This window comes from Cheilinus undulatus, linkage group 3 (assembly GCF_018320785.1).
Source record: "Cheilinus undulatus linkage group 3, ASM1832078v1, whole genome shotgun sequence".
Classification (NCBI taxonomy): Eukaryota; Metazoa; Chordata; class Actinopteri; order Labriformes; family Labridae; genus Cheilinus; species Cheilinus undulatus.
Window position 1 is genome coordinate 55234543 of NC_054867.1, and position 13677 is coordinate 55248219.

A 13677-nucleotide genomic window follows, 5' to 3' on the forward strand; every position below is an offset into this window, starting at 1 on the left:
GTGCAAAGTCACAAAAAAATGAGTTACAGGTGGTCAAAAAGCATCAAAAAAGAGTAAAAAGGTGACTAAAATGGGTGAAAAAGTTGGGAAAATGGGTGAAAAGTGGCAAGGGGGGGGTACAAAAAAGCAGGATAACAGTGGCTAACACTGATAAAAAAGGACAAAAACTGGATGAAAGTAGCAGAAAGTGGCTAAAAGAAGTGGAAAATTGGGCTAAAAGCAGCAGAAATGGATTAAAAGTGTCAAAAATGTAAAAAAAAAATGGGCAAAAAATTGCAAGTAAATGCAATGGAAATTTACAGAGAAATACACATAAGTCTGACCATTAAAACCTACAGTATAAGTGTGGGAAACAAACTGATTAATGGGACTTGCAATGGACAATTTCTGAGGTCTAAGTTTACATTTTTTAAGGTTTTCCAAGGAATAATATTTCAAATCATCACAAAAGAGCCACACGTTGAGTGTCTCTGGTTTAGACCAACAGGAGGGCAAAATTTTGCATTTCAAGTTCACAAATACGGTTAGAGCTTTGGTTTCCGGAGTTAGAGAGTAAGCAGTGAGGATGAGGGCTGTGGACAGAAGTGCTGTGGGGGTTAGAAAATCCAAGACCACCATGATGCCTAGAGCCAAATCTGCTGCTTCCTGCTTTATTCTTCAAGACAAAATGTTAGAACAAAAAGACATGAAGAAGTCAACATTTCAAGCTGAGCGAGCGCACAAATACAAGTTACAGCACACACATACTGAGTAAAATGCTTGCTCTGACTGAAACGCCTTCCTGTGAACTCACAGAGCTGGTCTTGTCCTGCAGCAGCTTCAGGTTGCTCCTGCACTGCTCCAGCTCCTGGTGGATGTTCAGTTTCTCCTTCTCTGTTCTCTCGTAGCGCTGACGGAGGTCCAACAGCTGGGACTGTGTGTCTTCATACTGAAAGCACCATGAATAAAGTTACCTAAAGGTTGGAAGGATCGTGTGACTGAATCTGCAGTGTGTGAGTTTCTGTATGAGAGTCTAAAGCCGGGGTGCCAAACTCAGTCCCAGCAGGGGCCGGGTTCTGGATTTAGGTCTAACCTGAGAGCCTAACAGGGTCAACATTTAACCATAACTGTCAGCCTCATTTTCACCAGCAATAAAATATGAAAAACAGCACTGATGATAAATCATTTGGAGATTCAAAAAATTCAATATGATAAGTTTAAAGGCTCAAATCTGAGATAAAAATTCAAAAGATCAAAACGTGATCTTCAAAATAATCTGATTGGTCAAAATATTGGATGAAAGAGCCAAAATTAAGAGTTAAAAATGTCAAAATATGAGCTAGAATTCAAAATGATGATTTAAACTGTGAAAAAAAACTGACTAATTTAAAAATTGGGAGTTCAAAAGGTCAAAATATGATATGAAAAGTAAAACAATTTAACAAAAAGGGTCAAAATAAGAAAAAAATTGAAATCATGAGTTTAAAAGTCAAAATATGACTTAAAAATTTAAATTATGAGTCTGATAGGTCAAAATATGGTATTAAAAAGCCAAAGATAGGAGTTAAAAATGTCAAAATATGAGAAAAAATTGAAATCATGAGTTTAAAAGTCAAAACATGGGATTTAAAAGCCAAAGTAAGGAGTTGAAAAGGTCAAAATATGACTTAAAATTTAATATTGGGAATCTAAAAGGTATAAATGTGACATATAAAGTCCAAATTATCAGTTGAAAAGGTCAAAGTACGAGATGAAAAGACAAAATCATAAGTTTGAGTTGTAATCTTGAGATGCAAAATTTAAAAATATGAAATAAAAAAAAATTAATTTCTTTCCCCACGTTCTTGACTTTTAATGAAATCTTTCTTCCACTTGACTTTTTCAGGTTTTTATGGCTTAATAACTTACATTGGAGGAAATCTGCAGACCTCATACTGGTGGACCAGTTATAATACAAATATGATATCATCTATAATCGTTCCATGGGCCGGATTTGGCCCTCGGGCCTTGAGTTTGACACCCCTGGTCTAAAGCCTGGTTCAGACGTCTGTGTTGACTCTAAGCTGTAGCTGCGTCATTGTGAACACTTCATGCTTGCAGATTCTGCAATACTACACCCACGTGTGTCTCAACAGTGCAATTTTTATGCCATTTTGTTGTCCCTCTTCCATGTTTCCTGCTTGTTTGTGTACAGGGAGCCATGACAACTGAAACAGAGTGTTGTGAGCTGAATTCTAAGCAGCTTTTGATTTTACCACAGCTATTGTAAAGAAGAAAAGAAATGAGACATTAGAGATGAAAGTACAGATGCTGAATCAGTCCAGGCAGACTACAGGGAATTTTCTGCACTCTTGGCTGCTGAGAGACACATGGATGAGGAGATGCATGTCAAATGCCAGGAAGCAGATGAGACTGGTTGTAAAATGCCATCTGCAGCCATTCGTGCCTGCAGACATATTCAGAGATGGGCAGACTCACAGTGCTACCCAGCTGACCAATCACAGTGAGCATGCTTGCAGAGCAACACAGACCTTTAGCGTCTTTAGTGCAGATCAGAGTTCAGTCTGTGCTCCTCGTTCTGCAGCATTCATACGTGTCTAAAGACCCATTCATACTGGCACAGAACACCTACGAATTTACCTGGGGTACGCTGCATTTGTGAATGCAAACAACAGAGCTTTTCAGAGATTTCCCGTTTACCACTAATACTTTCTTTTCTCAACCCCTCCGTGGACTGACATGCAAACTGCAGGAAAACTTCCTGCTCTGAGGTACCAGTGTGAACGAGTAAGTCTGGAGGTTTTTTAGGTACGTGAACATGACATTGTGCATGTAAAGGGCTCTTGTGTTCCTACCTCTTTCTGCAGTGTTTGTGTGTGGGCCTGGGCCTGGTCCAGCTGGCTCTTCAGCCGGCTCGCGTCCTGCAGGTGCTGGTTCTCCAGAGAACCCAGCTTGTCCTGCAGAACCTCCTCTCTCTTCTCTAGAGACTCCAGACTGCTGCTGAGGACCTGACTCTGCTCCCTGGTGCTGCACATAAAGGTTACACAGAAACATTTCAGTGAACTTCACATTCCGAGAGTTTCTAACTGTACTTCTGGTGAGGCTGCCCTCTGCTGACCGTATTAATTATTTGTACATGGGGTTGGCTCTGTTAACTCAACTAGGTTTATCTAGTGACCGTGTTATTGCTGGTTGAACCAGAACTATGATCGTATCTCTTCTTTGTTTTCAGTCATAAACATTGACTCCAAGGATAGAATTTAGTTAGACATGTTTGCCTCTGTGCAGAAACAGTAACACAAGGGTGTCCAAACTTTTATCCACTGAGAGCCGCATAAAAATATATATAGGGATGGTGGGCCCACGCAGTCAAGCACAAGTTTCATGTTCAAATGTGGGCCATATTTAATTTAATTTTTAGAACTTGTTGCAGGCCAATCAAAAATGGACCACGGGCCACACTTGGCCCCTGACCATAGTTTGGACACTCCTGCAGTAACACATCAGAGAGATGGGGATAATTGCAGACTTGTCATTTGTCACTGTATTTAAACTCCCACCCGTTGATGTCTTCTGGGATATGTCAGTGATTAGCAGCAACATTGATTTTTTTATGCAGTATTATTTTTGGCATGTTTAGCATGTTTTTTTTTTTTCAATATGCCATATATGGTCAAAATTACACCATCCAGTGAAGAATATTAAAAATGATAAATTCCAAGGAAAAAACCTAGATTGACATCCAGCTATGATAAAATGCATGTACTGAGATGAAAAATTGCAGTTTGAATGGGTTTCAGTGGGATATTTTTGGCTCTTAACAGCTTGAGTGTAACTCTTGCTTGTAAACAGTTTAGTTTAGACTTACTGGAAAAATAAGATCAAATAAAAATATGCAGTCTTACAAAAATTCATGCCATCTACATGAACACAGCCAAAATCATTTAAAAAATGAAGAATGAAAGGGGCATAAAACGCGCACAACCTCCCCTAACAGCGAGTCTATCTCTGTCTAGACGGTGCATAACTTGTTTTATTACATACGTCTCTCCTAACTTCGTGGCTAGAGGGCATAAGGCAGCAAAGTGTTTGTTTTATGCTCTACTTAAAGAATATACTCATACAAAAAAGACATTTTTATCCTGTTTGTGTAAAGACAAGTGCCTTGGTTTCTTTCCTTTTCTGAACTTTGTTCTCCACTAAAGGGCGCTGCCTTTTGTTTACCAATACTACTAGCTCCCAAAAGCTTTCCAGTCCTGTTTTTCCATGTAAATCCTTATTTGTATTTATTAAAATGTCAGTAGAAACAGCTTGGAGCACATCAGGGTTAGGGTTTACAGCTGCAGTGATGTCCAGCTCTTTGAGGTGCTGCCTGAGACCCGACTCTATTAAAAATAGTGAACACAGCTGATTCTCAGATTTAAAAAAAGCTGAGTTCTCCACTTTAATGAAAACATTCATTGATGTTTCTCCTGAAAGAGAACAGAGCTGGAGTCTGTTACCCTTCTGACAGCTTGGCCTGCTTCAGACGGCTGTCAGTCAGCCGTTGCCCCCTCATCCTTATCTCATCCTGTTCTGACTGAATCAGCAGGACGCAGAGTTTCCTCTGGTCGTTCTTGTTTTCTGTCCTTCTTTTAGTGCTGAATCCAAACTCTGTCCGTACCTGCTGAGCTCAGTCTCCAGGCGGTGCAGTTTTTCTGTGAGAGTTTTGCGTTCGGCTCTCAGGTTGTCACAGTCCTGCTGCAAAGACGTGCACCGCTGCTGCAACGTGATACACTCCGCTGAGAGAGAAGGACAGAAAATAGAGTTAAGAGAACGATCTGAGGGGTTACTGCACTGTTAAACACAGACAAACATCTACTCTCACTCTGCAGCTGGCTGGCTGTGCTCTGCTGCTGTTGCTGCTGTGTGAAAGCCTCCTGCAGACGGCTGATCTCCTCCTCGTACTTAGCGGCTGTGGTCCTCCAGTGCTCTAGCTCGGACCGAACGCTGCCCAGGTCGGCCTGCAGGACAGCGATCTCTCTCTCCCGCTCTGCTGTGGCGGCCTCCATGGCATGCCGAAGGACAACAATCTGACAGAAAAAGGTCAGACAGAGATATTAAATGACAAAGTATCCTTCCTTAAATGGAGGGTACTTGGTTTGATTTTAGGTAGTGAAAAGGAGCCTGAAGGAATGAGCTGGGGTCAGAATGAGTCAGGAGGAGTAAGGGGAGTCAGGCCAGGCTCAGGGAGAGTCACCAGGAGAAGGAGGGAATCAGGGAGGTTTGAGTTGGGATGCAGGAAGGAGCGTGAAGAAGTCAGAGAGGGTCTAAGCTCCAGACCAGGATGTGATGCAGGGTTGGAGGTCATGTTGAGGAAAGATAGAGGATTTAGCTGGAGTGTTACCTCCTCCTGGGCGGAGTAGAGCTCCTCTCTCGTGGTGCAGATGGTGCTCTCCCTCTGCTCCCTCAGTGCCTCCATGTCGGCCTGCAACTTTCCCAGTTGAGCTGCAAATAAACAAAACATGAAGAGGATCGAGGCAGGAGTACAGTCTAGTCTTGTCAAACTTTATTTTTTGTCTGTATATTTTCATTGCCCTGATTTGCAATCTTTTTCACTTTCTTACCCTGTTTGCCACTTTAATCACATTTTTTGCCCATTTAAGGTACCTCTTTTCCCCATTTCCCCCTACCTTTTTGGTGCTTTTTGCAATTTTAGTCACTTTTCACTCATTTTCCCCAAATTAGGACTGGGTTTAGTCAATTTTAGTCGCTTTTCCCTCATTTTCCTCCACTTTTTTGCTGCTTTTTGTCAATTTTAGTCACTTTTCACTCATTTTCCCCAAATTAGGACTGGGTTTAGTCAATTTTAGTCACTTTTCCCTCATTTTCCTCCACTTTTTTGCTGCTTTTTGTCAATTTTAGTCACTTTTCACTCATTTTCCTCCACTTTTTTGCTGCTTTTGCCAATTTTAGTCTCTTTTCACTCATTTTTCTCCACCTTTTTGCTGCTTATTGCCAATTTTAGTCACTTCTCACTCATTTTCCTCCACTTTTTTGCTGCTTTTTGCCAATTTTAGTCACTTTTCACTCATTTTCCTCCACCTTTTTGCTGCTTTTGTCAATTTTAGTCACCTTTCTGCAACTTTCTCTTCACATTTTTTGTCACTTTTCACCCTTTTTCTTTTTTTTGCCATTTTCTGCCTATTTTACCCCTGTTCACTCATTTTTGGTCACTTTTTTGCTGCTTGTTCACCTGTTTTGCCAGCTTTAACTCATTTTTATTGCAACTTTCACCAACTTTTCAAAGGTATTTTCAACAACTTGGCTCTTTGGTTGAGCAGGGTTGAGTAACGCTGGTCTACATACTCTGCAGGTACTGGATCTGTTTGGTTGACTCCTCCGTCTGCTGGGTGTTACTCCTCCTCTCCTCCTCCAGCAGAGCTGCAGACAAACAGGTCACATGAGAGTTAGGGTAAGGGTTACTTCTGTTCCACTACAGAAACATATATAAGCACAGAGATATTACAGGAGAATGCAAAGTTGGAGGAATTCAAATTATTGAGCTATTCTGCTGTTGCAAGTTCTTTCATTTCCAGTTCTTAGCTGGTTCCTATGGGAGATTTTGCCAGGATGTAATCAGTTAAAGTTACTACTGAATTACTATTGAAACTTATTAATATTACAAATATTACTATTACTACTGAAAACTACTGAAACTACCTGCTTCTGAGAAAGGTTAGGAGGCCAACAATAAAGAAAAGACCCCAAAGCAACCAAAATACACCACCCCTATAAGCAAGAACAGATGAACTTGAGATAGTGACTATTTTACAAACTATGGCCTGCAGACCAACTGCAGCCCCCTTTTTAATCAGCCTGCAGCAAAGTCATCAAACAAAATAAGATCCAGATTATCCCACATTAGAACATTGGAGCTGCTAGACTGCACTGATTGAGTTTCAACACTAGGGGGTGCTGCTGTGCTAAATCTGTAAACATACCAACTGACATGCTTTATCAAAGACTACATTTTCACAATACAGTGTAAATATGAAACTTATTTCATAAATAAAGATTTTTGTTAAATGTTTAACAGGGTTGCTAAAATAAATGAATATCTGAAGGAGGGATTTAAAACATATGTGAGCATTTTAATTGTGCATGGAACTGAACTTGTTTTTCTCCTAGGTTCTGGATATTTCTAATTGTTTTCAAGACTAGACTGTAAAAACATTTTAAAATAAATAATAACAACAAAAAGGAGGATAACTTTCAGTCCAGTAGCTCGACCCAGTCGGCTAGTCTTTTCTGGGGTGTTTTGTTTCGATATAATCCACGTGTAACTGATAGGCAAAAAGAAAAACTACCCGTATAGAAATTTAAGAAACTTTTGGCCTTTATTTGAGCTGACATTTATTCCCTCAGCTCTGTGTTTCTTAAAGGTCACATATTTTACCCCTTTAAGACAAGTTTATATCGGTCTCAGAGGTCCGTCAAACATGCCTGTGAAGTTTGTTGATGAAAAAAAAAACACTCCAGTATTCTGTGTCTGTGTCTTTAAATGTTACTGAACTGTCTGACTCCACCCCTGACTACGCCCCTCTCAGGAAATGGATGTGACTTAATAAACGTGGCACTCCTGATCCTCCTCTCAGCTGAACAGGATCAGGAGAGGAGGGTGGAACTTTCTTCCAAACCTGGGGGCGGGGCTAACTCCACATGTGACATCATGTGGGGAAAATCTGAGAATGGCATGTTTCAGGAAAGGTGGAGAAAGGGGGGGGTGGAGGAATGGATTTTTCTGATTCTTGGGGGGGAGGGGGATGTGGACAGGCCAGGGGCACATATTTTTGCTAGAAAAGCGTATTTTGCATAATATGTGACCTTTAAATGTGGGGCTTATGAAGCTGTTGGTTACCTTGTAGCTCCAGACATCTCTGCTTGCCCGTGTTGGCTAAGTCCTGAGCCTCTAGCAGCTCTCTGTGGAGATGATGGATGACCTGCTCCGTGTCTCCAGGCTCCAGACCGGCCCGATGTAACTCAGCTACACCACGACACAGAAACATCAAACAGAGTTATTCCACATTTTCTGTCATGTTTTCTTCTGTCACATTCACTCCTAAGACAGTAACACTATCTCAAAACAACAACTGGAAGAAAACTGTATTTAAGAGCACTTAAAAGATTAAACAGCTCCCCCTGCAGGGCAGTTAGGTGTATTTCTGAACATTTGAAATCCCACAGCTTCTGTAAAAAGCAGAGATAATCTCTGTTACCTTTGAGTAGAGCGACTCTGTTCTGGGGTTCATTCAGCTCCTGATCGTCCATGTTTCCGTCTGAAACACAAACACATGTTCATTTAAAGACTTTATCGAGTGTTTAAAGAGCTTTACATCACCAGAATAGCTCCTATTACTTATTTTAGTCTTGTATTTTCATATGTTAATCTTTTTAATGCCTCATTTTTGCTCTGTGTCACATAGTTGATGTCATAAATGCCTTATTTTTGGCTCTCCATAGCATTTTGAATTGCTGTCGGTTTGAACGCTTCTCTAGAAATAAAGCTGCCTTGCCTTTGCATTTCAACTTTGTAGTTTAAGGCTGTGTTTCCACATTCTTCTGAGTTTACTTAAGTGCATTTCTGATTCATAAAAATGCAGTTAATGAGTCTAAATATGTTATTTAGTTCAGTAAAGAGCCATTCATCTGTACAAAAATGAGTCTATGATACTGCCATAATCACATAAATGCATTTCTTTTATTTTCTTGACTCCATGAGCACCTTTCTACTCTTACTAAAGAGCTTTAGATAAATTTAACAGAGAACATAGAGCAATAAGGCAAGCCTGCAGGACAAGCAATGATAAAACAAGAAAAATTAAACTGGTGAAAGCAATAAAAGCCTCGAGTCAACAATAATTTCAATAAATCCTTGTGAAATCAGGAAAAGATCTCTGTCAAAAATAGACTTCAAGAAGTTTTATGAGCTTGTTTTAAAGCTTTGAGGCTTCAATTATGGATGCTGTGTCAGCTCTGAGTTCATGAACAGACCTCTGAGGTCTCAGCAGCAAACTTCCTCAAACAAGGTCAGACAAGACACATAAAAGCCTTGCAGGTCAGTTTTTAAATTTGACTGAAAGTGGTAGATTTTCTTTGCTCTGTGTAAAGTCTGGTAGCTCAGCTCTGTTCAGTTTTACCAACCTGACGTGTCGTCACTGCTGCGGTCTTTGCTGGGACTCAGCGTGTCCGACATGTCTGACTCTTTGGCATCCATCCGATTCCCTGTGGACAAAAAAACACACACATACACACACACACACACGTGTCAGTGAAAAGGGACAGAATGGGTGTGAAAGACACAAAAGCATTCATGTACAAAAACACACATGTAGAGCATGTTATTGTGTGTGAGGCACGGCGGGGGTTTGGGAGATGAATCAGAAATAAAAACAGCCGTTTAAAGCAACTTCAGTACAGCCGGTCCTTCTGTGCAGACAAATAAAAGCCCTCAAAATAAAAAACACAAAGCCTAAGTGGTGTTTGTGTTCATACAGAATTTAAAGGATGACAGAAAACACTGCTTTATCTCTGTGTCGGCTGTTTTGTTCTTTTAAGAATTTTCACAAATATTCTCAAACTTTTTTGAAAACACACTGTAACACAAGACAAAGTTTTCTGATGAAAAACAGATTTATTTTCTATGAACAAACAAAATAAACAAGAACTAGGGCTGAGCAATCAGGGAAAATAATCTACTTGATTAGGTTTAAACTTTATATATTTCTCATCAGACGAGTAATAAATCACTCCATATCATAACCAACACAACATTTGGTAGGCTAAACTATGGCTGAAGAATATTAGAAGAAATATCTCATTGCAATTATTCCGACTCTGATATGAATTAATAAATTGAAAGGAAAAATGGTTTTATTACTTTATAATTTTTTTCCTTTTTCTTTTACTGTCCAGTGATACAGTCCTTACATTTACAGGTAAGAAAAAAGAATGGTACATTATCACAAGATTATGCATAATCAAACATTCCTGCAAACCTTTGTGTACCTTAATCCAAATTCTAGGTCTTTGTCAACATGAATTTTTTGAACACTTTTTTGGCCTCTCAGAGGAGCCAGGAAAAGGTAACTTTATACGTCCAGAGAGAAAAGCAAAAAAAAAAATAATGAAAAATAAAGGAATAAATAATAATAATCCATCTAAAAAAACAGCTTGGGTCTGACATTTAAACTTGTACATCCTGTACCTTTGAGGCGATCAGGACTGGCCAGGATGTCGTCGTCTTCTGCCGTCTGGTTGTTCTGGAGGTGGGCGTCCATCACTTCTACAGAAACACAAACACAGGCTAACATGAGAGCAGATTCACAGTTTACTTCAGTAGCTGATGAAATAATAATGTTAATAGTTGAACAGTAAGGTCTTTGGGGTCTAACTGGTTTCTGAATACAGACAGAACTATTGATAAGTGCTTTAATTACAGTTTAGTTGAGCTCTTACCATCAAAGTTGGCCAGTTTATGGATTGAGGAACTGACGGTCTCCTTCAGCTGTTTGACCGCTGCAGAGAGAAAAGAAAAACAAGAGGAAACAGTGAACACAGCGTCTTTAAACTAGTGAGAAAGTAGAAATTCTGCTATATTTTAAATAAATCTGTCCTAAACTCTGTAAATGTGCAGTATAAATCATTAGCAATCATGTTGGGTTAATAGAGATGTTTAGTTCTTAATACCATTAGATGGCGTCTCTTTAGCTCAGTGTGTGAAAACACCCCAGGTACCCTGAACGCATCACTCCTGAGTTTGACTTCAAACCTTCAGCATTTTGGTGCTTGTCTACCCAACACTATCCCACCAGTATTTCCTCTCTATATTTAGCTCAGTCAAAGCAAAGACACAAAAAAAGAGTCTAATTCAATCCGGTTTTACTCCAGCCAATGAGTGAGCATCATGTTTGACGTGTAGAAGTAGCAGAAGGATGGCCACTAGTGTGGAAGTCTTCATCATTTGACTTGAAATCAGAGTAAATCTGCTGTAATTTTAAAGAATATGAGGCTAAATCACAGCCTATTGTACCAAAATGTGACTACACAGCAGAGAAAAGCAGCCAGGATAAGGGTCGCTTCAGACAGGGCGAGTTAGATGTCATGGCTGTGACACAGCTGACCTTTAGTATGTTAAAAAGACAGAGCTACATATGGCGGGAGTTTGCATGGAAATGCTAAATGACATTCTTTATCACACCAAAGTTAAAAACTCAGGAGAAGTCGTCAAATGTTGTAATTATTTTTATTATTTATTCTTTTCTTCCCCTTCTGGTTTTACACATCCCTGTTCTAAAAAGAAAAAAACAGACAAAAAAGAAGAGTATTGAAGTTTTTAGCTTTAAAAATGTGTCCATCAGGTTAAGACTGTGTTCTATAATCTGTGATCAGCGACTGAATACAGACATCTGTATTTATGGATGTGTGCATACAATACGCTGAACAAAAAAACATAAAGTCAGGGCTTACAGACTGCCTTAGTGAGCGCCACATCCCACGCCCCGGATACACACATCTCATGTGTGGAGAGTCTAGAGAATCATGGTCTCGCCTATTTTTACATGTGCAGCGCCACATTTATCTTGTTGCAGCAAAAATGTGTGTACACGTTGGTACAATATGTTTGCAATCATGAGGCAATGGTGCCAAAATTCAAATGCAAGTCTTTGGCTGCAAAACATGGGAGGTCTGATTCTTTACATAATATATACAAGAAACAACATTGTTTTACAAAACACAACATGGTTTCTAATGACGGTTTAGACAGCTTTTCAAAATAAAACGTCAAGCACTGAGCTAAGCAGCGTTTTCTGGCATCTTTTTTTCGTATTTATGCTGGAAATGATGCTGTTATACGTGCAAGAATGATGTTTTTCCTGGCAAAAAAACAACAAAAAGCTAAAGAAAGAAAGAAAGAAAGAAAAAGAAAGAAACAAAGAAAGAAACAAAGAAAGAAAGAAAGCTTGTTGGATGCATCAAGTGTTAATTGTTAAATTAGAGGGAAAAGGTAAAATAATCATCTCATACAGGGTAAAAACACTTAGACTTATCATTAACCAAACGTAAAAATGCTGGCTTTATTTCTGTAAACTCTAAATTTTGAAAAAAAGAAAGAAAGAACTCAAAAAGAAAGAAAGAAAAGAAGAAAGAAAGAATTAATAAAGAAAGAAAGAGATATCAAAAAGAAAGAAGGAATAAATGAAGTATTTCATGTAAGGAAACATGGCTAAAATTTAAAGAAACCCTCCTGCCCCCACCACAGAAGTGGAGAAAAGAACCAAAAGAGATGACCAACAGAAACATCAGAAAAGAAGAAGAGTGGTTAGTGATGTAGAAAGGTAGCATGCTGAGAAAAAAATCCTGATTTCCTAAAAGAAAATCAACAGAAGAGCATGTCAGAGAATCCAACCAGTCAAAAGGTATTAAGAGAACCACCTTCAATTTGATCAAAACTCCAATAAAACCTTCCAATAAACAGACAAGGACCCTGAGCTCATGTGGTTTAACACGTTTGTGTTCAGCAGGAACCTTCAGTCAGCGGTGATCACTAAAGCTGCATTTATCTACGTTACAGCTACACTGTAGCGTATGGCGTAGGTCCATGAAGCCCTGAACCTTACACAGAAACCAGACGTATCCGGACATGTTCCTTCTCTTTAATGTGACTGTGCTTCAGAATGATGCAGACTGCAGGCCCTGTGGTTGGTCTGTGTTGATCATACTCTCACAATCGGCAAAGACAAAGACACAACTGGTCAAATCTTCCTCTGCTGATTCAATGACCGTACTTTCCACTCCTTTGAGATTTCCTCTTTTCTTCTTTGTAGTCACTGCTGTTTCATCACCTGCTGCTCACTCTTTATCACTGGCCAGCGTTAATGCTAACATAATTCACTTTCAGTAGCCATGGTTTCCTGGTGGTGGTGTGGCTGTGAACTAAAAATCACACTATGGAGTAGAGTTTGTAGAGTATTGCAGACATGTCAGTGCACACGTATGTAGTGCTCACGCTGGATTCAAACATTTAAATCAGGGGTGTCAAACTCAAGGTCTGGGGGCCAAATCCAGCCCGTGGTGCAGTTATACCTGGCCCACCAGATCATATCATATTTTTAGTAGAACTGGACCACCAGTATGAGGTCTGCAGATTTCCTCCAGTATAAAAATGTGAACATAACCATGATAATCTACAATATCCTTGCTGAGTCATAAAAATTAGAAAAAGTAAACAGTAAAAATAATTTGATAAAAAGTCAGGAATGTGGAAAAATTAATGTTTTCTCTATATATTTAATTTTGCATCTCACAGTTATGACTATAAGTTATGGTTTTGACCTTTTATTTCATATTTTAACCTTTGTTATCTCCTAACTTTGACTTTTAGCTCATATTTTTACCTTTTACATTCATAATTCTAAAATTAAAATCCTACTTTGACCTTTAACAGTAATGATTTTGACTTTTATTTCATGTTTTGACCTTTTTCACCTCCTAACTTTGACTGTTATCCCATCTTTTTTACCTTTAAAAATTATGATTTTAATTTTATCTCAGTTTTTTTTACCTTTTGAAATTATGATTTTGAGTTTTATCTTACATTTTATCTTACATTTTGACATCCTTCAACTCCTTACTTTCACTTTTATCTCATTTTTTAAC

General features: G+C 39.1%; 1 protein-coding gene across 8 annotated transcripts in view; it reads right to left on the reverse strand.

Annotated features, from left to right (window-relative positions):
- The window catches only part of slmapa (sarcolemma associated protein a), a 118303-nt gene that overhangs the window by 18240 nt on the left and 86386 nt on the right, over positions 1–13677 (reverse strand). For all 8 annotated transcript variants that reach the window (XM_041783159.1, XM_041783156.1, XM_041783158.1 and 5 more), the window contains 11 exons: positions 10477–10536; positions 10226–10303; positions 9163–9243; positions 8238–8297; positions 7880–8005; positions 6328–6402; positions 5366–5466; positions 4847–5051; positions 4643–4760; positions 2835–3006; positions 794–928 (listed from right to left, as the gene is read on the reverse strand). In XM_041783159.1, the coding sequence (XP_041639093.1) occupies positions 794–928; positions 2835–3006; positions 4643–4760; positions 4847–5051; positions 5366–5466; positions 6328–6402; positions 7880–8005; positions 8238–8297; positions 9163–9243; positions 10226–10303; positions 10477–10536 (1211 nt within the window). The remainder of the gene's footprint in view (positions 1–793; positions 929–2834; positions 3007–4642; positions 4761–4846; positions 5052–5365; positions 5467–6327; positions 6403–7879; positions 8006–8237; positions 8298–9162; positions 9244–10225; positions 10304–10476; positions 10537–13677) is intronic.